This window comes from Cricetulus griseus, chromosome 6 (genome assembly GCF_003668045.3).
Source record: "Cricetulus griseus strain 17A/GY chromosome 6, alternate assembly CriGri-PICRH-1.0, whole genome shotgun sequence".
In the NCBI taxonomy this organism is placed as follows: domain Eukaryota; kingdom Metazoa; phylum Chordata; class Mammalia; order Rodentia; family Cricetidae; genus Cricetulus; species Cricetulus griseus.
In genome coordinates this window covers 72917000-72944964 of record NC_048599.1, presented here as the reverse complement: position 1 = coordinate 72944964, position 27965 = coordinate 72917000, and the positions used below count along the sequence as shown (strand labels likewise).

At 41.9% G+C, this 27965-nt stretch overlaps 1 protein-coding gene across 2 annotated transcripts; it reads right to left on the bottom strand.

The window, feature by feature from the left end:
* Positions 1–564: 564 nt before the first annotated feature.
* Positions 565–22647, bottom strand: Depdc7 (DEP domain containing 7). 2 transcript variants are annotated; one of them, XM_027422333.2, is made up of 9 exons: positions 22491–22647; positions 8936–9326; positions 6914–7041; positions 5948–6137; positions 3184–3395; positions 2278–2420; positions 2023–2148; positions 1854–1932; positions 565–891 (listed from the first exon to the last, which is right to left on the bottom strand). In XM_027422333.2, the coding sequence occupies exons 1-9, from the start codon at positions 22561–22563 to the stop codon at positions 698–700; spliced, it is 1536 nt and encodes a 511-aa protein (XP_027278134.1). In that variant the 5' UTR covers positions 22564–22647; the 3' UTR covers positions 565–697. The 2 variants fall into 2 exon arrangements, with proteins under 2 accessions (XP_027278134.1, XP_035302600.1); XM_035446709.1 differs by lacking the exon at positions 22491–22647 and adding an exon at positions 22199–22327.
* Positions 22648–27965: the final 5318 nt, after the last annotated feature.

Here is a 27965-nt window from a genome sequence, read left to right as displayed (position 1 = left end):
CTGAGTTAAACTTGAGCATATATGAGACCTCAAAGTCTGCCTCCAAAGTGATACACTTCATCAAGGCCATAACTAGTCCAATAAAGTCACACCTCCTAATAGTGTCACTCCTTTTGGGGGCCATTTTCTGCCACCATATCCTGTCTCAAAAAAAAAATGAAAACAAAACTAACAAAAAACCAAAAACATATCCCTACTAATACATAGACTTCCTGTTAAGTTCTTTTATTAAGATGTATTTATTTTATATGAATGAGTATGTAGATGTACCATGTGTGTACTTTTCCCACAGAGGTCAGAAGAGGGCATTGGATCCCCTGAGACTGGAGTTACATATGGTTGTGAGCCATCATGTAGGTGCTGGGACCTAGACCCAGGTCTTCTGCAAGAACAAGTGCTTTTAACTGCTGAGCCATCTCTCCAGCCCCAATACTTGCTTACATAAATATATTGTCATTCATATCCTCTGAGTCCCTATGATTTCCTATATAAATTAACATAATTATAAATCAACTAACCTTAAGGACTTACCTAGTCCTTAACATCAACATGTCATCTGAGTAATATTTTTTGACACATGGGTATAAAATTTTATTAAGTATAACTTCATATTTGGACATCCAAGCTTAAAAATATCTTTAGGCTACATAACTTGCCCTTAAAATACACAGTGCACATACACACAGACATTAGAAACTCAGTTTCCAAAATACTCAGTGAAGATGTCTGGATGACACTTATGGAATTGGCCTAGCAATTTCTTCTTCTCTTTGGCAGAGAGTTTTGAGTCCTCATCAATAGTCTTTAGTAAGTTCAACAATTCCTCTTTGGTTTTCTTCTGTTTGCTGCCAGAATAGTCACTTTCATCAATTCTCTGGCAATAAATATAGCCTTAAGGTTTAAAAGCAAGAAGTTCCAGTTAATGACTCTATTCTCCACATTTAACTAAAAAAATCATGAGTAGTTTCCTTTTTTATTTTTATTTATTTTTTTTTTGCTTTGACATTCTATAAAATGCATTAAAGAACATAAGAATAACCCTGACCAAGGTGAGGATTTTTTAAAAAAATTATTATGTATACAGTATTCTGTCTGCATGTATTCCTGCAGGCCAGAAGAGAGCACCAGCTGTCATTACTGATGGTTGTGAGTCATCATGTGGTTGCTGGGAATTGAACTCAAGACCTCTGGAAGAACAGCCAGTGCTCTTAACCTCTGAGCCATCTCTCCAGCCTTTTTTTTGTTTTGTTTTGTTTTGTTTTTCAAGACAGGGTTTCCCTGTGTAGCTTTGGAGCCAGTCCTGGAACTAGCTCTTGTAGACCAGGCTGGTCTCGAACTCAGAGATCCGCCTGCTTCTGCCTCCTGAGTTCTGGGATTAAAGGTGTGTGCCACCACTGCCCAGCAATCAAGATGTTTTAACCTAGCCTATGGGATGGCTCATGGGAAAGGCACTTGCCTCTGACCATCCCCACCCAGAGAGAGAGAGAGAGAGAGAGAGAGAGAGAGAGAGAGAGAGAGAGAGATTAAGTAAGCAAATAGGTGACTTTCATTAAAACAGACTAGGAAAAAAAAAAAACTCTGCTAAGCCTAAAAAATTGAGAAGAATGATTCAAATTATTTAGTTTAAACTAACAGCAAAGTATTTTCAAACCAGCACTATGGACTTGTCTTTAGAAGATGATGAGACATTAAACTGGGAGTGGCCTCAAACACCTGTGATCCCAGCACTTGAAAAAGTGGAGGCAGGAGGACCAGGACTTCAGGGTCATCTTTGGCTACAAAGCCATGGCCTGCCTGGGCTATAAAGACCTAAAAAATAATAAAAGACCATGAAGATAATATTCTTAAATTACCTGTGTCTTTATTAGGATCTCTTCCTTTTTGTATGGCCAGAAGCTTAACACTAACAATTTTATGTAGAGTTGCAGGAATCTTAGGAAAAAGGGACACAACACAGGACATTATTCAAGTGCATTTAAATCTGCCACAAATAAGCATGATGAATTACTATTGGAGTCTTACCTTGAAAACGTCTTTTTGGTGATCCATTAAGAAGAGTACAAGAAGATCAGTTTTGCCTTTGGATAAGTTTTTATTGTTGACAACAGCTTTTGAGAATACCCTCTTCACAACCATCCGATTGTCACTCTGTACGAATAAAACATGCCCCAAAGGTTAGTAGTCTAAGGGGATGTCAAATATGAATAGCTGCCATCCACCACAGCCTACTGAATGCTGAAGACACGGAATACAGTTAACATTTAAAAACAAACTTACTTCTTCCTGTAATTTAAATTCTGAAGGATGTGCAGCAACAGCCATGAAGTAAAGCAGTCTTCTAAATTCTTCTCTATTTTGGGAATCCAGAAGCTTCAGAAACAGCTGAGTAGCTTCTAATGCTATTTCTGTCTTCCCATTTACTTTAGCCAAAAGAAAAGAAATGCTTAAATTGATCAAATAAAACTATATTAAAATGAACAAAACTTGTTACACTTTATGCTAAGTAGTACATTTCCTCAAAGTTATTTCCAAAAGCAAAACCAAAACAAAGTGGAAATGAAAACAGGAGAGAAGCAACTCCAGCTCCTTGTCCCCTGAGCGCCACATGCTACAGCATGCATACACGTGCATGCACACTCACAAATAAGTGCAACACCTAAAGACAGCCTGCTCTCAAATCACCAACTGATACTGTAGGCCCTTGTCATATATTGTCTTAGGGTGTTAAATTAACTCATGGCTTTGTGAATTCCCACTCTTTCCCATTAACACACTTTGAAAGTATACTGATATAATGCTGATAACTACACCTGAGAAAAATAAAAGGGGTTCTCTGAATTCGTTTTTGAAATCCACCTAGAGCAAGAGAGCAGAGTGCTGCCCTTTTGAAGGGGCAGGAGGGTCACGCTGGTAACTCTTGTAAAGCAGACAAGTGCCACTCCTGCCTAAGCTTGCAGCAAATGACAGCTGTGCCTTGCAGCAGCAACACACCTACCTATCTGTAGAGTTGCTCAGGTCTCAAAGAGAACCCTAGATGCGTTTAAATAAACATATTCTCTACAGACTAGTCCAGATCCCCTCCAACTTTACAGAGTGCTATTTTGGTTCACTTTGAGGACAACTGACTTCTTCCCCTGCCCCAAAAGATGAACTCTGGTATCTGTGTAGTAAGAGCTCACTTACCAAGGAGTTCTGCTATTCCATTATGAACATCACACAGGTGGTTTAACAGAGGCTCTCTAGTACTATAATATTTGCCAATAGCATCGAACAGAAGTTCCTTCACTAAGTCTGTTCTGTCTGGTTGCTCAGGAAAATTTCTGCTTATGTCCACAACCATGTGGTCTGGAAGATACTCCAAGCAGTCAATGGCTGCAGAGACCCATTCATCTTCTCTAGAGGAAGGGAGAGGAGGGTTACTTTAAAATGCAAAGAGAACAAATAGACACATAGTATCTAATTCACAAGTTATTTAATGCTCACTACCAGGATAAAATTTTCCACACTTAAATACAGTAACATCACTTATTACATATCTAAACTCTGTTTGATAGGTCAAAGAAATCAGCTAAATTGCATTTTTCTTGTGTGTAAAAGTATCTACTACAATAAGGATGTGAAGGTCATCAAAAACAAAACTTGACCTGGGACTCCCAGTTGTTGTAGGATTTGTTTACATTGCATGAAGTTGTGCCTATATTTTACCTTGCCTGCCTAAGGCACCTAATTAGTTTAATACAGAGCCGAATGATCAACAGCTAGGCAGGAGAAAATAGGTGGGGCTTCCAGGCAGAGAGAGGAACTTGGAGATAGAATCTGGTGTTGTAGGAGACACCAGAAAGACACAGAGGGAGTCAGACATGCAGAATGGAGGAGAGGTAAAAAGCCACAAGGTGGAATGTAGATTAATAGAAACAGGTTAATTAAGTTGCAAGAGCTAGTTGAGTACAACCTAAAGTAAAAGGTCAAGCTTTCATAATCAGTAAAGTATCCATGTCATTACTGGGAAGCCGGCAGTCACAAAACAAAGTCTGACAATACCCAAACCTGATTCTCCCTAGTGCTGGATCTACAGATGTGTGACACTACCCACATCTGGTTGCAGGCTGATTCTTAAAACTGTAATTTCTATCATACAATGTTGCTAACTTCAGAGCCGTGATGTGTTATCTATAGCTTTAGCTAGGGCACAATACAATAAAGGTAACATTTCAAAAGAATTAAATCAGTGGGTAAACTGATCTTCTTTTTGAGATTAGGGTCTATTGTAGCCAGCTGACCTTCAACTCATTATGTAAGTGAAGAGATAACTGAATTTTTGATCCTCCTGAGTGCTTGGATTACAGGCATTTGCTATGTATTATGAGGTGTTGGAGATTAAACCCAGGGCTTCACATACAGGAGGCAAACACTCTACCAACTGAACTACATCCCCAGACCAAAAATGCTATGTTTCAATAAATTTGTTATATGTCCTCTACTGCCATAGACTTGAGACAGCTAGGGTTTCTAAGAAGATGAAACTAGATATCTTTAAGGTCATTTCTAGCACAAATTCTGAATATTTAGGTAATTATAAAAATATTTCCACCAAGAGGTGGTTGTACATACCTTTAAGCCCAGCACTTGGGAGGCAGAGACAAGTGGATCTCTATGAGTTCGAGGCCAGCCTGGTCAACAAGCTAGTATATCTAGACAGCCAAGGCTACACAAAGAAGCCCTATCTTGAAAAACAAAACAAAATTATATATAATATTGTATAAATTTATAAATATATTATGTAGATATATGTATTTGCACATTGCTTTAGGTTATAGAAATTTAAACATGTAGAATGAACTTCATATTCATATTATCCATGCAGAACTTAACAGCTACTATGTTAAGATCAACACTTTCAGATAAGGCTTTAAGCCTTAAATTTTTATTTAAAAAAAAATAAAAATTTTGTTTTGTTTCTTGGTTTTTTTTTTGAGACAGGGTCACTTAGTAGCCCTGGCTGTCATGGAACTCACTATGTGGACCAGGCTGGTCTGGAACACAGAGATCTCTCTGCCTCCAGTGTGCTGGGATTAAAGGTGTGGGCCACCACACCTGGCTCTTTAATACTATCTGTCAGCATTCAACTATTCATATTAATGGTATGTTGACATGCAAAGCTAGAAAGAACTAAAGAAGTAAGCTGTACTCCTTAAACACTTCCATCTCTGTAAATGGACTAGAACACTACCTACTGAGGCAAAATAATTAAACATTAAATCAACTGAAAACACAGAAGCTGTTTTAACCTTTCATAATTTTACTTAGAATAATATTTCAAGTTATGAGGAACATGGAACTCTTAAGCTAAAATAGTCTGCTCTCAGCACTATAAAACTTCAAATCTTTTTTGTTGTTGTTTTTGTTTGTTTTTTTGGTTTTTCGAGACCGGGTTTCTCTGTGGCTTTGGAGCCTGTCCTGGAACTAGCTCTGTAGGCCAGGCTGGTCTGGAACTCAAAAAGATCCGCCTGCCTCTACCTCCCAAGTGCTGGGACTAAAGGCGTGCACCACCACCACCCGGCAAGACTTCAGATCTTAAGATTTACACACACACACACACACACACACACACACACACACACACACACACACACACACACACTTTGAGACATAGTCTCAGTATGTATGAGGCCTTGACTGGCCTCAGACTGACAGATTCCTACCTGTCTCTCAAGTGTTGGGATTATAAATCTTTGTGTAGCACAAACTGGCCTCAAACCAGCTGTGTAGCTGAAGGTAACCTTAAAGTGCTGATTCTTCTGCCTCTACTGCCCAAGTGCTAGTACAACAGGTGTGTGCCACCACACCTAATTTTAATCACTTTGAGGCTTGAACCCAGAGCTTTGTGCACACTGGGCAAGCTCTCTACCCACAAACATACTGAGATTATGATATGATTTACACATACTGAGAGTCACCATAGGCCCTGAGAATCCCTCGGTCCAGATAGTTACTGGTGTTGACCATGTCAGGCTGTTTCTTAGACCGAGGGACTTTAGGTACAACCTCTTGCTGTTTGAGTAAGGAGTCAAGAAATGGAAGGTCGACAAGTTGTAGTAGACGGCCAATCGTCTCTTCTTGCCATACTTCATTAATAACTACACAGGAAAACAAAGAGGGAAGCAACAATTAACAGGCATTCCATGCTCACTGCAGTGTCTAGGCAGTTCTAACTATTAAATCTGTGGCAGAAAGGGGGTCCTGGGCCACGCTTACTCATGGAGTGCTTTCTTATAACAATACAATCCAAGATTTGTTTAAAGTGTAGGAGAACAGGCTCCGGACAACAGGAATTCTTGTCATTTTTTGTACTATATAAAGCAATATGTCAGAGATAAGAGATCAAGCCATATAACATGTTAATAAGGACTTTAGAAGAAAAGAATGGTTCATTGAATCTCAAAACTCATTTGAATCTACTGGCTGCAGAGTACTCCACTCAGGCTTTCCACACAGCCAGGATGGAGGAGGGGGAGTGGGAATCAAAATCGTCAGGCTGCATGCATTCCATGGCCACAAGGGAAAACATAAGAATTCTGTTAATACTTTAAGTATGATTTTTAATTTTTCATGTAACCTAATAAAATCGTAGGAAAAGAAACATTTGAGAGAATATATTGGGTAAGAATCTGCATGCAAAACATTTCAGATTTGAACCTCTGCCAGCTGATGGACAAAAGTCATGTTCAAGAGTTGTAACACTGATGTGTTGTTCAAGATAATAGACTTCTGTTGAAGCTTAACATAAACAGCTTTAACACAGCGTACTCTTTCTTTGCTTGAATATTAAAATTCAAATAAAGGTTGGGAGGAAATTCTGTCAATGACTGAATCTCCTGAGTCCTCTATTTCTTACTTTGCATCATTAGTTTACCTTGAGGAGACAGTCTGGTAGAGATATTTATATGTGGGGAGTTGGCAGGCTTTAAACTCAGATTTTCCCACAGGTCCTCCAAACTGTCCGACTTGATCTCAGGTGACTGAAATAATGTATCGGAGTACCTAAAATAAGATTAGTATATCACAAAAAAATGATTAGAGAGGTGCAGGTGTCTAGAGAGCTCATGTTTTGAAACCAGAACAAATGCAAATCTTCTGAAGAGTCTCTGACTCAACCCAGACAGTCTCTCTCTACTTGTTTTTGAGGGTCAGGGTCTCTTAGAGTCCAAATGGTCTCAAACTCATTATGTAGCTGGAGCTGGCCCTACACTCCCGATCCTATGGCCTCCACATCCAATGATTACAGGCAGGTACCACTAACACCCTGCTCTAAAATACAAACACTTTAAATAGAATCTCCTATGACCTTTATTTAGATATAACTCAGTGACCACAATTTTAGCACCGATTTTAAAACATAATAAAAAAATGAGCCAGAGCTGATGGTATAAAACTTTTAATTCTAGCCCTCCAGAGGCAAAGGTGAGAGAATTTTGAGTTTAGTGTGAGCCTGGCTTGCTATCTACAGAAAGTTATGGGTCAGCTGGGGCTCCACAGTGAGACCCTGTCTCAAAATGAACACCAAAGAAAAACAAAGATCCTGAAATTGTCAGTCTTTGTTACCTAGTGGTATGAATATTCCTGTTTGTCACAGAAATATTAATATGCTTTGTTACCAAATAGTGTTGAAGACTGTAACAGTACTGTACAATATTCATGTACAAAATGTTCTTTCTGAAATCCCCATAGTTGCAAATTACTGGAGAGTATGGACCAAGTTCTACTTTACCCTCTTATTTCCTTTGCTTGTTTCTAGAGAGGTAAATTTTATGGAGAGACTTAAAAATACTTGAAAGTCAATACCCTAAGACCCTGACCCAAAGGTCACAGCATCAAACCAGATGCTGGTTGAACCAGCATTGAACCAGAGCATCAAATTACTGTCTCCTCTACAGTTTAGCTCCAACAATGAAGGAAAAGGCAGGCTCTTTTTTTGTTTGTTTGTTTTGTTTTTTGAGACAGGGTTTCTCTGTGTAGCTTTGGAGCCTATCCTGGCACTCCCTCTGGAGACCAGGCTGGCCTCGAACTAACAGAGATCCGCCTGCCTCTGCCTCCCGAGTGCTGGGATTAAAGGTGTGCGCCACCAATGTCCGGCAAGGCAGGCTCTTTACTTCATAAACTCATTATGTACTCCTCACCTATGCTCATTTTGTTCACTGGTCCCACGTTGTCTCTCTGGTCCCCGCTTTTCCTCCCCCATGTGTGGTTAGCCTCATCGGCCCTACCCTTCAACACTGCTTACCTAGTTCTCACCAACTACCCAGCACCATTTCTGGCCCCAAATGACCTTTCTTAAACATAGCCTCATCCCGTTGAACATCTTCTGTGGCCTTCCCAACACCTATATGACCAAGTCCCAAGTTCCTTACCATTCCAGATCAGTGGCACACACCTGTAGGTGAATGGCTTGAGCTTAGGAATTCATGAATGCCTGTCACATTTAGGGAGACCTTGTCTCAAAAATTAAAAACAAACAAAAAACCTCAAACCAAAATCACACAAATCCTTTAGTATGTCACATGAAGCTCTCATTCACCATTCACATTCCATGTCTACCACTTTCTAGATCCTAATGATGCCCTAGGAACTGGTGTCTCTCTGCCTGTCCTTCCTTTCTCTCTCTTCTCATCCCACTTTGTATATGAATTTCCATTTGTTTTTTTTTTTTTTTTAACACAGTTACTATAACTTGAGGCAGAAAAACAGTTTGTTTGTTCCTGCAAATACAAGTATGAACAAATGAAGTCTAAGATATGCCTGATACATCAACACTTTGCTATATTTTATTAAATTTACTAGGATTTAGATTTTAGTCAAAATTATCACTTACGATCTTCTCAAAAAGTAGAAAAAAGGTCTGCTAATATGCCCATGATAACCTAACCCCAGGGCTCACCTGGAAGGCGAGTCCACTTTGTTCTCATTGCCTGATTGACTGTTCTGACCAGGTATTGTTGTGAATCTATAAAGGCTGCAACTGCTGTCTTCAAATGGAGGCTTTTTGTCTTTTCCAAAGACTCTGGTTGGAACTGCTTCAAATACTTTGTAGTCCATAAGTGCTTGACACACTCTCACTACTTTGGCCCGAGGAATATCGACATCACCGAAGAATTTATTCTGCGTTAAGTGAGAGTAAATGACGTCCACAGCTTCTGAGCCAATGAAGCAGTCATTATGCCGTTTTAAGTGGTGTCTCCGTTTCTTCACTTCCACTTGGGTTTGAAGAGTATTTATAATGCTGCTCCACACATATGTGGCCCCAAATGGCTTTTGGGCCACACTGAAACCTAAAAGGAGAAAAATCAGAGAAACTGTGCATTAGCACTTGGTTCATTTATAATGAGGTCTAAGCAATTGTGGTGATATATTAGTTATGATTTATTAAGCTTGCCTGAGGATTCAGAAAGCAAAGCCAGCCTCAAGCTATAGAGATCGCACAGTGGTGATGCATACCTTTAATCCCAGCAGCCATAGGCAGAGGTGGTTCATACTTTTAATCCCAGGACTCAGGATTAAAAGGTAGATGGATCTCTGAGTTAAGACTACCCTGAGCTACAGGAGAATGGATCAGAGCTCACATCTTTAATCCCAGTATTTGAGAGGTATAAAAGGAAGAGGCATTCAGCCTGAGTTAGTCTCTAGTCACACTGAGGAAAGCATAGCAGTCTGAGTGAATGTGAGGAGCAGTGAAGTTAGGAGCAGTTTGAGGATCACCCTTTGGTCTGAGCTGAGGAGTAGGAGCTAGTGGCTGGTTGCTTTGCTTTTCTGATCTTCAGCTTGAAGCTTGAACTCCAATATTAGTCTCTGGGTCTTTTATTTATTGTGTTACAAGCAATTCCTAGGGAGAAGGTAGCAATTTCCAAAAGTGGTAAGGGGGAAATTAGAAGGGAAGGTTATTGAAATATTGTTATCAGTGGTAATTTATTTCAAAATTTAGTGCCTGCTATATATTGAATGCTCACCAGATGGTAGACAAAGTAGTAACAAAGCAAAGTCTGTTCTCATATTTAAAGACACTATGGGCAGATCCAGACATTACCTATGTGTTCAATCAGTGCTGAAAAGAAAACAGTTGCTGGGTATGGTGGCTCACCTGTGACACCAGCACTCAGGAGGCTGAGGCAGAAGGATCAAAAGTTTGGGACCAACCTGGGCTACATAGTAAGAATTGGTCAAGAAAGAGAGACAGACACACATTGGTGGGGGTGGAGAAGCAGCAACAGCTGAACAACAGAAAGCTATTTCATTACATTTATTTATTATATGTCTCTGTGTGTCTACGGAGTTGTATGTGGGTACGTGTGCCACGGCACTCATGTGGAGGTCTGAGGACAACTTGTAGAAACATGTTCTCTCCTTCCACTATGTGGGTCCTGGAGATCAAACTCGGGCCATCTGGCTTGGCAGCAGTGCCTCTACATGCTGGGCTATCTTGATGGCCTCAGAACACTACTTCATTTATATGTATGAGTGTTCTGCCTGTGTGTATGTATGTTCACCATGGACTGCCTAGTGCCTGAGGAGGCAAGGAGAGGGTGTTGGTTTTCTGGAACTGAAGTTACAGGTAATTGGGAGCTGCATGTCGGTAGTAGGAATTGAATCTGAGTCCTCTGGAAAAGCAGCCAGTGCTCTTAACCACTGAGCCATCTCTATCCCCTGAGAATGGTATCTTTGTTTTGCCTCACTATAGTGCTGGCCGTTCTGGAACTCACTCTGTAGACCAGGCTGACCTTGAACTCAGAGATCCACCTGCCTCTACCTCCCAAGTTCTAGGATTAAAGGTGCAGCCACCACCAACTAGCTGAGAATGCTATTTTAAATGGGATGTCATTTTCTAGGGCTGGGGATTTAGCTCAGTGGTAGAATGTTTACCTAGCATGTGAAAGATCCTGGGTTCAGTCCCCAGCTCTAGGGACACAAATTCACAAAGACCAAAGACTGAAAAACTAAGGGTCACTTTCCTAATAGTTACTGCTAATAGGGACTTGAGTAAAACCAGGAAGTGAGCTGTACGGACACCAGGGGAAAGAACAGAGAACAGAAAATTCAAAGGCCTGGGAGCATGCACTCTGCTAGGATGGGCCAATAAGGCCAGAGTGCCATGTGGAGGGAGGTGCAGGAGGAAGTGAGATCAAGCAGTAGGCAGAGCATCTACCACCAGCTACATGCAAGATTATCCAGTTATTCAGTCTTGAGCAGCAAACCTAGGAGGCAGACAGCATCTCAAATTTGAAATCCAAAATGTATTCATGGGTTACATGCCACTTTAAGCATACTGAAATCATTCTGGAATTGACCCATGTCACTCTCTCTCTCTCTCTCTCTCTCTCTCTCTCTCTCTCAGGCTGCAGGAACAAACTAGCATTTCTAAAGCTTCCTGTTTTGCAGGCTTCTCACTTAAATGCTTAGCAAGCAGGGTAAAGTAACAATACAGTTTATTAACTACTGCAAAAGATAAGGGTGAGCAGGGAGGAACTGGGAAGCGAGGGGAAACTTTACATGAGGTGTGTGTGAGGGGTATAGGGATGAACACAAACAAAGCAAGATTTCTGCCCAACACAAAAAGGAGAAAATAAGCTCTGAAGTTTTTCTGTCAGGCTGTTGAGATGGCTCAGTGGATAAAGACAATTGCTGCCAAACCTAATGACCCGAGTTTAATCCCTGGAACCAACACGGTGGAGTGAGAAGACCGATTCCTGGGAGTTGTCCTCTGACCTCCGTGAGTCTGCTTCATGGACATGCACAAAAGCACAAAATTTAAAGAAAATTTTGATGTAAAAGAAAAAATTTTCCAAGCAGCAAGATGACTCAGCAGGTAAGGTTCTTCCTCCAAGTCTGGGTATGGAGTCCCCAAACCCACATGGTAGAAAGACAGAACCAAGTACCACAGATTGTCCTTTGACCTACATGTGCGCACACGCGCGCGCGCACACACACACAGTAAATTAAACTTTAAGAAAATTTCCCATGATATTTTTCCTTAGTTAAAACATGATTTGGCAAAAATACACAGAAGAAAAGGAAAGAAAACAAGCCTGGGCTTTGAAAAGCCGATGGAACTGAACCTAGCTGCTTAGTTAATCATAGGCTCAGTGCTGTGTTCTCTCCCTCTCCCTCCACCTTCTTCACAGAGTCAGTGTGTGAGCTAATGAGCTGCACTCTTCCAGAGCCTCGGAAAATTCAGCAGCCCGCATTCGGTAGTCTCCGTTTCTGTTAAACATACTGCTTCCTTCATGCTCAGGATGCTCTTGGCAGAAACAGGAGAGTTACTCCTACTTCCTTTCAGAGTTTAAAAGTAAGGAATGAGGAGACTGGCCGTTACAGGAACCACTGCCTGGAGAGGAAGAGGAAGGGAACTTAAAGTAAGTGTAAGTGTGTGTGTGTGTGTGTGTGTGTGTGTGTGTGTGTGTGTGTGTGTGTGTGTGTGTGTGTGTGTGTACAGGGTCACACGCAGAGGCAGTCACAGGATGCCCAGTTTGCTGTGTGCCCACTGTCCATAGTCCAGTCCTCATGGTTATGCAGCAGCAAGTGCTCCTACAATTGAGTCATCTCTCTTCCTACAATTTAACAGAAGACAAGCTCCTAAGAACATTACAACTCTGGTCGGGTGTTGGTGGCGCACGCCTTTAATCCCAGCACTTGGGAGGCAGAGGCAGGTGGATCTCTGTGCATTCGAGGCCAGCCTGGTCTCCAGAGCAAGTGCCAGGATGGGCTCCAAAGCTACACAGAGAAACCCTGTCTCGAAAAACCAAGAGAGAGAGAGAGAGAGAGAGAGAGAGAGAGAGAGAGAGAGAGAGAGAGAAGAGAACATTAGAACTCTGTTAAAGTTGTTTTTTTTTTTTTTTTTTTTTTTTTTTTTTTTACATTTTTACATTTTGTGTGTGGGCATGTGCATACCAAGGCGTGTGTATGGAGGTAGGAAGATAACTTGTAAAACTCACTTGGTTCTCTTTCCAACATGTGGTTTTTTGGGCTGGAACTCAGGCCATCAGGCTTGGTGGCAAGCACTTTTATTGGCTGAGCCATGTCACCTACCTTAAAACTCATTTTAATGCAATGGAGATGTTTTCCTCTTGCTCAGGGGGTTGAATTGGGTACTATAGTACATGCTCAGCATTCACTTTGCTATCAAATACATGCTAGGGCCATGAATTTGAAGTTCATCATTTGAGACTACACACTGTGTAAGAAATACACTGAGTCACTACACCATTACTTCATAGCATAATTTTGTAACTGCCATTTTTACTGTGAAAATAGCACACATATAAATTCCTCTGCTTATCTGTAGGTTTTCAATACCAAAAGATGAGTATTTATTACCTACCCATTACTGTTAGTTTAAAATAATCAGTGAGATTTTCTTTCAATTTTAAAAATTGTATTTTAGCCTCACAGTGGTGGCACACGCCTTCAATCCCAGCATTTGGGGGGCAGAGGCAGGCAGATCTCTGTGAGTTTGAGGCCAGCCTGGGCTACAAAACAAGTGCCAGGACAGGCTCCAAAGCTACAGAGAAACCCTGTCTGAAAAAAAAAAAAAAAGATTGTTGGGCATGATGTATGCCTTTAATGCCAGCACTGGAGGCAGAGGCAGGTGGATCTCTGTGAGATGGAAGCCAGCCTAGTCTACACAAAGTATTCTAGGCCATCCATGGATACAGATTGAAACCCTATCTCAGAAAACAACAACCCCCACCCCCCAAAAATCCAAAAAGTAAGGTAACTCTTAATGTAGTGGAAAAACAAGAGAAGTAACTGTTGCCTTACAAATATTAGGTAAGCAGTTTCAAGAATCAAATAATGGAGAAACAGTAAACTAGAACTAAACTCTAAAATAACAGAGATCGAAATGAAGTTTAAATTAACTTAATGTTGGCTCTGTAATCTTTCAAAAGAAAATTTAAGAGAGTGTGTGTGTGTGTGTTTTGTTTTTCAAGACAAGGTTTCTCTGTGTAGCCCTGGCTGGCCTGGAACTCGATCTGTAGACTAGGTTGACTTTGATTAAAGGAGTGTGCTGCCACCACCACCAGTCTTAATGTAGGCCAGGCTGGCCTGGCTCTATGCAGCAGCTTGGCCTTGAACCGATGCTCCTCCTGCCTCTGCCTCTCAAGTTCTGAGGTTGCAGAGGGGCTTCAAATATTTACTGCATCATTATCAATAATAGCGAATACTTGAGTATACACAATATGACAAACTGTCTTCTCTAATTTAACCCAGACACACGATTCTGAGAAAGTTATTAATCATCCTATTTTCAGAAAACCGAGGTTCAGTGTATTAAAAGCTAGTCCTGGATTACACACGTAATTAAATACCAGCTTTTCCTAATCCTTATTACTTATCATGAGTTAGTTATTAGGCTATGGGACTATAGTTCAGTTGGCAGAGTGCTTGCCTAGTGTGTACAACTCTAGGCTTGATATCCATGAATTTGGTGGTGCAGATCTATCTCCAAACTCTAAGTTCTAGAGCATGGTTCTCAACCTTCCTAATGCTTCGACCCTTTAATACAGTTCCTCATGTTGAGGTGACCCCAACCACAAAATTACTTTCATTGCTACTTCATAACTGTAATTTTGCTACTGTTATGAATCATAATGTAAATGTTTTTGGAGGTTTGTCAAAGGGGCTGAAACACAAAGGGAAACTCTTTAAGACTGAGGAGGTGGCTGGGTGATGGTGGCACACGCCTACAATTCTAGCACTCTGATTACAGGCGAAATCTCTTGAGTTCCAGGCCAGCTCTGGTATTCAGAGCTAGTCCTAGGTAGGACAGCCAGGGCTACACAGAGAAACCCTGTCTCGAAAAACAAAAACAAAAAGGACTGAGGAGGTAACAACGCAAAAGCCTTAGGAAGTCCCTCAAACTGGAAGTCCCTCAAACAGGTTCTTCCTCCCCAAGGTTATAAAAGCACTAAGGACTTGTGAGGAGGCAAAGACCCTATAAGCTGGGTCAAGTGTGCAGTGTCCAGTTCTTGTGAGCTGGGGTGGACTTCCAGTGTTACAGTTGCTTCCATTCAAGCTTCTTTAAATGACCCTCCACCCACACTCCTGCAAGTGACCCTAACAAATAAATGCATAGTGTCACACAACAGCCTGTCAGCCCATACACTGGTGAAGGCAAGAGGATCAAAAAAATCAATGTCATCTTGGATATGTAGAGAGGACAACCCAAGCTACCTGAGAATGTCTCAAGAGAAGTCAGTTACCAGATACAGGATTAGAATTCATCTTTCCTGGGAAATTCTGGTTAAGTAAAACAATGAGAGAAACAAGAGATTAGAAGAAACAAATTCAACAGTTTTAACATTAAGGAAACCTTTCCTAAAGTATTTACAAATACTTGGTTGCCAGTACTCCTAAAATAGAGTATTGTAGATTCTATAATATACACTATACATACACAGGAGTAAGACAGGAAAGTAAGTTAAGCAAACTTGGAGAGATCAGACTGTTTAAGGTCAGTATTTTTCTTTTATTTTTAAAGACAAAGTCTCAATATATTGCCCAAGCTGGTCCAGTACTCCTGGGTTCAAGTGATCTTTGTGCCCCAAGCAATTGGTATACACTGTTCTCACACTCACTGGGCAAGTGATAGCATTAAAAATACAAAAGTTACTTAGGAGGCAGAGGCAGGTGGATCTCTGTGAGTTCGAGACCAGCCTGGTCTACAAGAGCTAGTTCCAGGACAGCTTCCAAAGCCACAGAGAAACCCTGTCTCAAAAAACCAAAAAAAAAAAAAAAAAAAAAAGTTAAAACACTTGAGCCACAAAGTAGGTTAGTACATAAATCCTAAAAAGTAAGTTAAAGTCACTATTTTAAATCAGTAAGACAACTGAAGGATGCTAACAGAGATGGTATACAGCCCAAACAGCATGGAAAAAGCTAATGCTTACACAGGGAATTAGAAATTGAGAAGTAAGTTTCCCCATATTAGCCTGCTACTAAAATGTGGGAAATCAGGAAGTTTTACAGGTTGAATAAGACTGTAGGAAAGATTAAAGAACAGGTTGGAGCAAGGCAGGCAAGACCTGTGTACCACATAATGTTTCCAGAGTCCTCCATGCATGATAAAAGTCAGCCCTTCCAGGGCCGCCTGTTCTCACTGACCATTAATTCCCAAACACTGCATTCCGGGATATTTCCCCTCAAGCATTGCCACCCACAGACCCAGAGCTCAAGTTTATACAGATACAGCAATGTATAATGTTCCTTGGACTTCACAAGCCAATGTGCCAAATAAAACTCATACCAGGATAACCAGTTTTCTTAAGTGGTGACTTCACCAGTTGACTACAGATCCCCCAATGCTGGGCAGGAAAGTGCTTAACACCCATCCAGACCTGAAATGAATGTTAGCAGAATAAAACTGACCTGCTGTCATTTCTAGACAGAATTCAGTATACAGTGATTGTTTTATAAGTCGAACAGTCAAAAGGGAAGCTTCAGTCTGTCCTCGACTCAAGCCTCACTAGCATATGAGTTGAACAACTCACAAAAATTCTACATTTTTTTCTTGGTGTGTTGAGACAGGATTTCTCTGTGTAACAGCCCTGGATGTCTTGGAACTTGCTTTGTAGACCAGGCTGGCCTCGAACTCATAGAGATCCACCTGCCTCTACCTCCGGAGTTTTTCTTCTTTTTGGTTTTTTAAAGACAGGAAACTTCTGTATCTTGAAGCCAGGCACTATGAATACCTTTAATCCTAGTCCTTGAAAGGCAGAGGCAGAGGCAGGCCAATCTCTGAGCTCCAGGAGAGTCAGAGCTACATGAGACCCTGTCTCAAAAAATGAAAAAATAAAAATAAAACAAATAGATAAAATTATGTGTGTTAAATATTTCTAACATGTGGTCAGTTGTGTTCTAAAACATCATGACTGGGGCTGGAGAGAAGGCTCTCAGTGGTTAAGAGCTCTGACTGCTCTTCCAGAGGACCTGGGTTTGAGTTGCAACAACTACATGACAGCTCATAACCATCTGTAAATCCAGTTCCAAGGGACCTGACACCCTTTTTGGACTTACACACACCCACACACACAGACACAGACACACAGACACACAGACACACAGACACACACACACACACACAGACACACACACACACACACAACACACACACACACAGACACACACACACAGACACACACACACAGACACACACACACAGACACACACACGATGCACACTTACATGCAGGTAAAACACCCATACATATGAAATAAAAATTAATTAAAAATTTAAAAACATCATACCCAAAGAAATCCAAGAATCTAAAAGTAAGCCTCAGTAGCTCTGGTCAAGAGACTTAACCTCTGTAGGTAAGTTCCTTCCTCAACTAACTTCCTTCCTTCAACAGTCGATGGCATTTAAGCTTGGTTTCAGGTCTACACTGCTAACTATAAGAATTTAAAGACAGAAGTTGCTCTTCTGCCAGGCTATGGTGGCTCATGCCTTTAATCCCAGCACCTGGGAGGCAAAGGCAGGCTGATCTTCGTGAGTTTGAGGCCCACGTGGTCTACAGAGTGAGTTCCAAAGCTACATAGAGAAACCCTGACTTAAAAAAAAAAAAGAAAAGGTTACACTTCATTTAGATACAAACACTGAATATCAAACAGATGACAGGTCCATAGGAAAGAACTAAAACATGGGGACACACTGAAGCTTGCTGGATACAAAACTCAGAAAGTGACCCAGTAAGAGGATCAGAAATTGTTTAAACTAGGTCTCTAACATTATTGTCTCCTTTGTTTTTGTTTTTGTTGAGACACTGACTTATGAAGCCCAGGTTGGCCTCAAACTTTCTGTGTAGCTGAGGCTAGCTTGAATTCCTGATCTTCCTGCCTCTACCTCTAGAGTGAAGTGCAGGCATGAGCTACCACACCCAGGCTATAGCCCTAAATGCTAGATTAAATCTAGGTAAGTAAACAATTTTTTCATTTGCTGGAAAACAATAATATCTCTTTGGAAAAACTGGTCTTTCACGGATATGTGAACTCTTGTCTAGCCCCAAAAGTTTATTAACAATAAGTTACATTTTCAAGATAATTCTGACCGTTAGTCATTTAGTTAAAATAGTGATTATCACCATTTTTGATAATACATAGTAATTAATAAAATTATTAGCTAATAATTTCTTTAAAGCCAACTCATAAATTATAGTGGGACAGTCCATTTACTCAAACATTTCAAAGGACGCTCAGGATCAACCATGAAAACAGCAGTTTGCCCTTGCTGTGAAAGCCTAGTTAAGGGAAAAGCAACTCTGATCATGCAAACTCCTACAAGTAGATCCACTCACACATTCTATACTCAGATTGTGACAGAAGGGTAACATGCCACACAGAACTCCTGAAAATATGCTCTCTGTTTTATTTGCTCTTGGAATGGTCTCACTATGCAGCTCTGGCAGGCCTGGAGCTTACCATGTAGACCAGGCTGGCCTTGATCTCACAGAGATTACCTGCCTTGGCCTCCCGAGTGATGGGATTAAAGGTGTGTCACCATGCCCTTCTAAAATGTACTACTTATAAACATGCAATTACATTTTCATTTTCAAGCTTTGGACTGAACTTTTAAACAATCATTGAAATGACTCATTTTTTTTCCTCATAAAACTTTAAGAAATAGAACTAAATGTATACTTTTCAAGTTTCCTTATGGTTACAGAGGTTAAATTACTTAGCCTTTTGGGGGCTGTCTCCATATTGCTTTAACACTGGTTAATGAACATGTGTTAGTTGTTGATGATTGCTAACTACTAAAAAGATACAGATGAAAACAGCATGGACTTGAGAGGCCCAGTGACCTGTTTCATGCTTGGGTCCACCCTTTACTAAAATACAACCTCAGGCAAACTATCTAACTCTTCTGTTGCAAACATATATGTTAATGTAGCTGTGTACAACAATAAGCAGATGTCCAGTTAGAACTAGGGAAGAAACTATCAGTGTCTAGAGGAGCCCAAGGAGACATGACAACTTAATGAGATATAATTATAATATCCTGTATAAGATCATTGAAGAAAAAATGGACAAAGAACACAACTAAAGAAATCTGGGTAAATTAGGACCTCTTTGGTTAACAATCATCAGTCCATATTTATGTATTTGCTCAGAAGGATCATACTCATGGAAGATACTCCACGTGGACAGTGATGTCAAGTTCCAAAAGAAATTCAAAGACCATTCAAAGGATGAAAAAACATGGGAAACACAGCAGAGGATTTAACTTTTTTTTTTTTTTTTTTTTTTTTTTTTTTTTTTTGAGACCGGTTTCTTATTATGTAGCCCTGGCCAGCCTTGAATTCACAGAGCTCCATCTGCCACTGCCTCCCTAGTGCTAAGATTAAAGTCATGCATCACCATTAAAACAATGAGGATTTAAGAGAATTTTATCTAAGAAACACAACTCACCGTACATGGTAGCACACAGCTGTAATCTCAGCACACTCAGGAGACTGAGGAAGAGGCAAATTTGCTACAACAGAAAATCCTGTCTTCATAAATCAATAAAGTAAAGGCTGGAAGACTGGAGAGATGGCTCAGAACACCTGCTCTTTCAGGACCTGAGTCCAGTTGTCAATACCCACATCTGGCAGCTTACAACCATCTATAACTCAGATCCGGAAGATCCTACACCCTCTTCTGGGCTCTGTGGTCATCAGCTTTCATGCAGCACAGACACACTTACACACATAAACAGTTCTTTCAACAACAACAAAAAAACCATGAAAGATATGGGGATGCAGTCCAGCAAAAGAACACTTGTCTAGCATGTATGAAGATCTGAGTTTGATTACCTGCACAGAAAAATTATTTTTCCATAGTATGTTTTCTACTTTATTTCATTGTTTTATGTGTATAAGTATGTCTGTGCACCATATGCATGCCTGGTGACTGCAGAGGCCAGAAGAGGAGGTCAGATCCCATGGACCCAGAGTTACAGACTGTTGTAACCCTTTATGAGGGTGCTGAGTCAAACCCAAGTCCTCTGGAAGAAAAGCCTTACCTGCTGAGTCATCTCTCCAGCTCCTTGATAGCAGTTCTAAAAACATTATTCAGGCTAGAGAGATGCTCAGTGCTTAAGAGCACTTGCTGCTCTTGCAAAGGACCCAGTTTCAGTTCCTGGTACCCACATGGTGGCTAAAATCATTTGTAATTCCAGTTCCAGAGGATCCTATGCATCTTCTGTCCCCCTTGGGTACCAGGCACACATGTGTTCATACATATATGCAGCAAACCCTTACACATATAAAAATATGAAATAAATTGATGTAAAAAAATCACTCAGGGCTGGAGAGATGACTCAGGGTTTAAAAGCACTGACTGCTCTTCCAGAGGATCCTGGTTCAATTCCCAGCACTCTCATGGCAGCTCACAGCTGTCTGGAACTCCTGTACTAGAGGATACAATGCCCTCTTCTGACCTTTCAAGGCACCAGTCACACATGTGGTACACGAACATACATGCAAACAAATGTTTTACTGTGTTTGCACTCTCCCCTAAATAAAAAATAATATTTTACAAATTACTCAGGGAAATGTTTAGTAGACAATAACTGAAACTTCATGAAAACAGTTAAAGTTAGAGGCTTCTATTACAACTGGGCAGCTCAGGCCAAGCAGGAAACTTTCCTATACTACAGAAACAGATACTGCAATGCTTTTACTGGATATTGCCTTTGACAGTTCAGAGTTTGTTGTCCTATTTGACGTCAGAGAGAGGCTGATTCTAACATGTGCTAAGAGAAGCATCAACAAGAGCAGGAATTGGTCCCCACTTTAATTCAGAGATTAATGAGAAAGCATATGGGAAGTATTCCGAGCTCCCTGGAAAAGTGACACCAGGCAAATTCGAAGACTTAGGTTACAGTATAAAGGGATAACAAGATAACATACTGCTTTCTTGTTGGTCTGTACTAAGACAGGTGTCTTACATTCTGGCTGAAGATTAGCATAAAACTCTTTTTCTTCCTCATAAATCAGGTTCCTGCTTGTGATTATAGCCCGTTGAAAAGTATGAAAGAGTTACTAATCCCTGGGAAGGGAACGTACAAAGCTGCCTGCCAGAGCACACGGAAAGAGAATGGCAAGGAACCAAAACCCTAGGCTCCCATTACCTTGCTCATAAGGACTGTGACAAAGCAACCCAGGGTGGGAGAGGGGTAAATAAACATTAGCAGATAGGAATTCCAGCTGTAAGACCAATGAGAACAGTAAGCAGTCTTTTCCTCTAGCAAAAAATGTGCTGGCCAACAGGTCAACTCTTCCCTCTGAGTCTTCTAGGGTTTTAAAAGTACTACTCCCTCTCACCACCTAAAAACAAGCTCACAAAGCCCAGAACTGACATCAGCTGTGAGAAAAGACCTTCATGTTTTAAGTATGTGAATTTGGAAATCTCATTTACCAGAGAGAGCCTAAAGAAGCATTTCAAGTGACAGAATGACATAAAGCCTTTTAGGCGAAAGCAGAATATGGTCAGTTTGATGTTTGCCTTGGTTTTTGAGACAGTCTCATCTTGTAACTCTGGCTTGGAACTTGCTGTGTAGACCAGGCTGACTTGGAATTCAGAGAACTGCCTGCCTCTGCCTCCCCAGTGCTGGGACTAAGGGCATGCAGCAACCACTACAGCTAGTGTGTAAGCGCCGTTTTATAATCTGTCCTGAGAAAGCACAAATGACAAGTAGTTCTCTAGCAAAATTACCATTGATATTTTAGAGAGTGTTTGGAGTATTAATTAGTAAGTCAAACACAATAGTGGGGCTACTGAGATACACTCATCTGACCTACAGGAAGGAATCACTGTTTCACAAACTGGCATTTTACAAATGAAAAGCTTTGTTAAAGAGCCAATTTCTCCAGCTCTAGAAAGGGGGAAAGTGGCACTTTACCCAGACAAAGCCAAGTATCCCAAGTCATCTGACTCACCCCATTTGCATTATCAGAGAGACGATAGGGTCGGAATTTTAGAACGGATTAGCCGATTCAGTTCAAAGATCTTAAAACCGCCCTCAGTGATTCCATAAATGTCTCCCTCCCAAAGTCACGTAACTATCAAAGAAAGAAAAAGGATAAGACGGACTCACTGAAACACTGCTTGTAAAGAAAGTGTTAAAGCCACACAACATATGTTTCATCTTCCGAACCTGGGGAGTCACCGACCTCTGGTCCTACAGTGCAGTCAAAGTTCGTGCTCCTAGACGCTGGGCAGGAAGCTATCCAAAATTCCGCGCTTGTCACAGCCAGGCTGTGGAGCTTCACCCGGGGCCCCACTGAGAGCTAAGTTCGGGAGAGTTCCTAAAATGCCGGGATCTGGCTGCGGCGGGGTCGGTGGCTCTCTTCCCACCCGTGGGAAGAAAGCGGATCGTCGCGGCCGCCCAGCCCGCGCGGTGCACGCCGCCCGCCCCCAGCCCGCGCCCGCCCCGCCCCACGCTGCCGCGGCCCTCCGACCCACCCGGAGGCTTCTGTGCGGGGCTGTGCAGAGCCGACAAGTTCAGCGCCGCCGCCTTCTCCCGAACCGTGGCCATAACCGCGGAGGGCTACACAACGCCGTCCACGCAGCTGCCGCTGCCGCTCCGCAAACTGCGCGCCCGCTCCCGGGCCTCGGGTTAACTGGCCCGGCGGGGGGCGGGGCTCGCGGGGCTCCGCCCCTGTTGGTCACGTGTCTCCCCGGCAGGCTCCGAGGCTGCCGCCTCTGCGTTCCAAAACGCCTCCGGCCACTCAAGGTGCGCGGTGCCCAGGTAAAAAGTACTTCTTCGGGCGCGGTCTTTGGAGTGCTCCTCGGCACTAGCCCGAGGCTAGACCCGCTGAGTCTAAAGGGGTCTCTCGGGGCTCTAACCCTCTCCCGAGCCTCACTGCTCTAGGTCTCAGCGCCCTCACCTGAGACTATGAGAAACAGGTTGGCTGGGCTTTTAAGGAGGATTACCTGAACTGACGTTCAGCGTTTAGTATTTGGACCATAAATGCTTCCAAGTGTGTCACGATAATAAATGCTTCGAGTTTTTCCCATAGATCCCATCCGTCTAAAGAGCAAACAAAGCCTTATCTGGCTCAGGAGAGCAATGTCTAGAGGTCAGAGGACCGCAGCAACCAAAGATCATGGGGCTTCCTGCCAAGGAAATCTGTGTTGATTCTAAATTAACCCTGGGTCTGGAGAGCATGGGGCATGCTGCGGGAAGCGGGAGAACAGGCTGGAGGGGGAGGAAAGAGAGGGTTGTTGCTTGAAGCACCTCGGTTTCTTGGATAGTTGAGGCAGGGAAATCAAAGGCCAAATGCTGGTGTAAGTCCAAAAGGTTGAATGGTGTAGGAAGGAGATCATTAACACAATTGATGAATGCCTGCCCATTTGGTTTTTTTTTTTTTTTTTCTTTCCCTTTCTTCTTCTGAAGAAAGACGTGGTCTCACTATATACCCTAGCTGGCCTTAAATTTGCTCTGTAGACCAGAAACTTGAGAATTTCTGGCTGCCTCTGTCTCCTGTGTGCTGGGAATAAAGGCAGGAGCCGTCATTGCTCTCCCTTTCTCTAGTTCCCTACCTCTTTTGGGGGGCCGGAGAGATGACTCAGCAGGTAAGAAGAGCTCTTGCTGCACTAGCTTAGGATCCGAGTTCGATTCTCAGTGCCCTTGTACAGGCTCACAACTTCCTGTCTATAACTCCAGCTCCAGGGTTTCTGATGCCCCCTTCTGGCCTCTGCAGACACCCGACCTCAAGTCTTCATGGTCATGGTTGCACAGCATGTACTCCTAACTTCTGAGCCATACAAAGAAAACAAATCTTTTCTTCTTTATCCCCACCCCCACCCCCACGCCCCGAGACAGTGTTTCTCTCTGTAGCTTTGGAGCCTGTCCTGGAACCCGCTCTGAGACCAGGTTGGCCTCGAACTCACTCACAGAGATCTGCCTACATCTGCACACACCCCCACCCCCACCCCAGTGCTGTGATTAAAGGCTTGCACCCCCACAGCCCGGCTGGAAAAACAAATCTTGACAAATACTAACACAGGATCTTTTGAAAAAGGCAGATCAGCTTAGTAACCATTTTGCTATTTTATGTCATTCAGAGGCATTTTTCCTACAAGCTCATGATACCTTGTCTCTCCTAATTAGAATGTTGGCATTTTCTGTCTGCATTGAATGTATCCAAGGAGACCTAACCCTCTTCCCACCTTCTGTACTGCACAGATTTTCCCTCTATTTGTGGCACTTGCTAAACGCATTTTTATTCAGCCTCTATTTGTATATTGTTTTAAGGTAGGGGTTTGCTTTTTAACCTACAGTGGTTTGGCACTCACCATTTGTGTAGCTCAAGCTAGCCTCAAACTTGTGACAGTCCTCCTGCCTCAGCCCCCCAAGTGCCAGGATTACAGACACATTGTAGCCAGGGCTGGCTTATGAACAGTGTTTTTATTCCTTGTACAGAATGCTTTAAAATCACCTTCGTCATTAGCTCTTTCTCAAGCTGGTCAGTATGTCTAGCCTATGGGAAGAACGTCACTTGTTATAAACTGGTCTAAGAACAAACTTGCCTGAACCAGTCAAGAGGTAGAAAACAGAACAGAAAGTTTATGATTCATTAATCTATTCTGTCCTGGCATGGATATTTAAAAAAGGAATCTTGAAGGGCAGGGACTGGGAGGAGAAGAGGGAGGGGAAACCGGTTGCATGTAATAAAAATAAATAAACCACAAAAAAAGAAAAAAAAAGAGACAGAGAGAAATCTTCTCTTCTCTGCAGCAATATAAAACAATGATGAACCCAGACAGTGGGAGCACATGCCTTTAGTCCCAGTGCTCCCAGCACTTGGGAGGCAGAGGTAGGCGGATCTCTGAGTTTGAGGTCAGCCTAGTCTACAAAGCTACACAGAGAAACCCTGTCTTGAACAAACAAAAAAGAACAGTGATGATGATGATGTGTGTGTGTGTGTGGGGGGGTTCTTCTGTAGTTTTTGTTTTTGCAGAGCATGTCTCTAAACCTGGGACTACCATGCTGACAATTATTGAACCACTGAACCATGAAGGTTTTGTTACATTAAATTTCTTTTTCTTTCTTTCTTTCTTTCTTTCTTTCTTTCTTTCTTTCTTTCTTTCTTTCTTTTTTTCTGTTTTGTTTTTTCCCAGACAGGGTTTCTCTTTGACTTTGGAGACTGTCCTGGAACTAGCTCTTATAGACCAGGCTGACCATGAACTCACAAAGATCTGCCTGCCTTTGCCTCCTGAGTGCTGGGATTAAAGACATGCACCACTACTGCCCGGCTATAACTTCTTTTTCAACATAAAGGTTTTCTGTTTTTTATTTTTTTTTCTGAGACACGGTTTCTCTGTGTAGCTTTGTAGACCTTGAACTCACAGAGATCTGCCTGTCTCTGCCTCTAAGTGCTGGGATTAGCACCACTATCACCAGCTACTTTATTTGCTTATTTTAGACAGGGTCTCATAATGAAGCTCTAGCTGGCTTGGAAATTTTATGTTGACCAGGTAAGCCTCCAACTCACAGAGATCTGCTTTCCTCTGTCTCCTGAGAGGGCTGGAATTAAAGGGCATGTGTAGGTTGGCCTTGAATTCCTGGGTTTAAGCAATCCTCCTGCCTAGGTTTCCTGACTAGCTGGGACTAAAGATGCTTGCCACCTTTATAACTCCTCCATAGCCTCTCCATTAGCTCCTGTTTCCTGCCTCCTGCCTTGATTTGTCTTGGGTGATGGGCTGTAAGATGAAATAAACTCTTTCCTCCTCAGGTTACTTTTGTTAACAGTGCCTCATCATAGCAATAGAAACCCCAACTAAGACAAGCATCCTTTCTCTTTAATACAGAATAATATTCCATTATGTCACTATAGTATGTTTCTATTCATCCCTATGCTCCATCTCAGATCTACCCCCAGTCTCCCCACCCACCCAACTTTGTGTTGAAATGCATGCTTGAATGCATGCTCTGATGAGTGTGCTTGCTCTCTGTGTCTTAAACCCATCAAGCTCAGTTTGTGTTGGCAGAGGGTCTGCCCTGGAGTGTGATTCTTGCACCAGGGGTCATGCCTTTAAAGAAAGCTGACTCTCTCCCAGCAGCTGTCAAAACCAGCAGCTTTTCAGCTAGAGGTGGGACTGTGTGGTCACCTCCCCTCCTCTATGCTGGGATTTTTTTTTTACTTTAACTTGGATAGGTTTTATATATGTTGTCATAATCACTGTAATTTCTTTTTTTCCCTGTAATTGAATATCTTTATTACCTTGGTTCACTTATAAAAATGCCACACCCTTTTCTTCTGTTTGAAACTATACCAAATCATTTTATTATGGTGCTCTTAATTTGAATCACTATAATTCCATATGTAAATCTGCCTGCTGTGTCTGGAAAATGCTTGGGGCGGGGGTTAAGGGTTTTGTTTGGTTGGTTGTTGTTTTTTTTTGTCATCCATGTGTCACATTTTCTTTGTCTTTTCATCTATCAGTGGGTATTCCAACTGTTTCCATATCTTTTAGTTAGTTTGTTGAGACAAGATTTCTCTGTGTAGCCCTGGCTGTCCTGGAACTCACTCTGTAGACCAAGCTGGCCTGAAACTTGGAGATCCCCTGCCTCTGTCTCTCAAGTACTGGAATTAAAGGTGTGTGCCACCACTACCTGGCTGTTTCCTCTTCTTGATGGTTGTGAATCATGATCCACTGAACATGGAGGTGCAAATATCTCTTGAAGATTCCAATTTCAGAGCTGGAGAAAGAGCTCAGTGACAGAAGACTTGCTTAATGTGTATAAGACTGAATCCCATCCCCAGCACCTCAAATACACACACTCCAAAAGATCCTTCAGATCATTGGTTATACACTAGCAGTGAGATCCCTGTATCATGTAATCTTGTTTAGTTTTTTTCCAGGAATTTCTCTTTTTTTCAGTAACAGTCGTGCCATTTTACAGCTCCACCAGCAATGTAGCAGAGTTCAGACTTTTCTACATCGATGTTTTAAAATTTGCATGTCTTTAATGATTTAATAGTCCCGAGAATCTTTTCATTTCCTCCCAGTGCTGGAGCTGGAATTTAGAGTCTTAGACAAGCTAAGCAAGTGCTCTGCCACAAAGTTACACCTCCAGTCTTGTTTGTGGTTTTCTTTGAGGTAGGATCTTGCCACATAACAAAATTGACTTCAAACTCGGGGATCATCTTGTAGCAAGATGATCCCAGCATGTCTGCATGCTGGGAATGCAGACATGATGTTGAGAATTAGTTCATATGCTTATTGGCCATTTCTGTGTCTTTTTGTGGGAAACATCTGTGGTATCTTTTGTTCATTTTTGAGTCAGCTCACTTTTGAAAAATTTTAATTTGTTTTGTGTGTATGGATGTTTTGCTTTCATGTATGTCTGTCAACCAGAGGTCAGAAGATGGTGTTGGATGCCCTAGAACTGGTGTTACAGATGGTTGTGAGCTACAAAGTGGGTTCTGGGAATTGAACCCAGGTCCTCTGGAAGAGCAGCCAGTGCTCTTAACCACTAAGCCATTTCTGCAGTCTGGGTCTGTAGCTGGACTTTTTCATTGGGGCCATCAGCTCCCTAATAATGACAGAGGCTTATTATTAATTACGATTAATTATGAATGCCCAACTGATAGCTTAGGCTCATTTCTAATTAGCTCTTATAACTTAAATTCAACCCATTTCTATTTACGTTTGCCTTGTAGCTTTATTATCTCATCTCCGTGATGCCCATCCTGCTTGCTCTGCTTCTAGCTGGTGACCAAGCAGCCTTCTCAGGGTTTCTCTCTGCCCCCAAAATTCTTCTTAGCTATTAGCCGTTCAGATTTCTTTTAAGATTTATTTATTTATTATGTATACACTGGTCTGCCTGCATGTCAGAAGAGGTCACCAAATCTCATTATAGATGGTTGTGAGCTGCTGTGTAGTTGATGGGAATTGAACTCAGGACCTCTGGAAGAACTATCAGTGCTC

What these genes read in the sequence shown, in the direction of transcription:
- Depdc7 (XM_027422333.2), bottom strand. Translation starts at nt 22,563, where the DNA reads ATGGCCACGGTTCGGGAGAAGGCGGCGGCGCTGAACTTGTCGGCTCTG. An exon ending in AAAGTGGACTCGCCTTCCAG is followed by an intron (nt 7,042 to 8,935) that starts GTGAGCCCTGGG and finishes ATCTTATTTTAG; the next exon opens with GTACTCCGATACATTATTTC. An exon ending in AGGGCCTATGGTGACTCTCA is followed by an intron (nt 3,396 to 5,947) that starts GTATGTGTAAAT and finishes CCCTTCCTCTAG; the next exon opens with AGAAGATGAATGGGTCTCTG.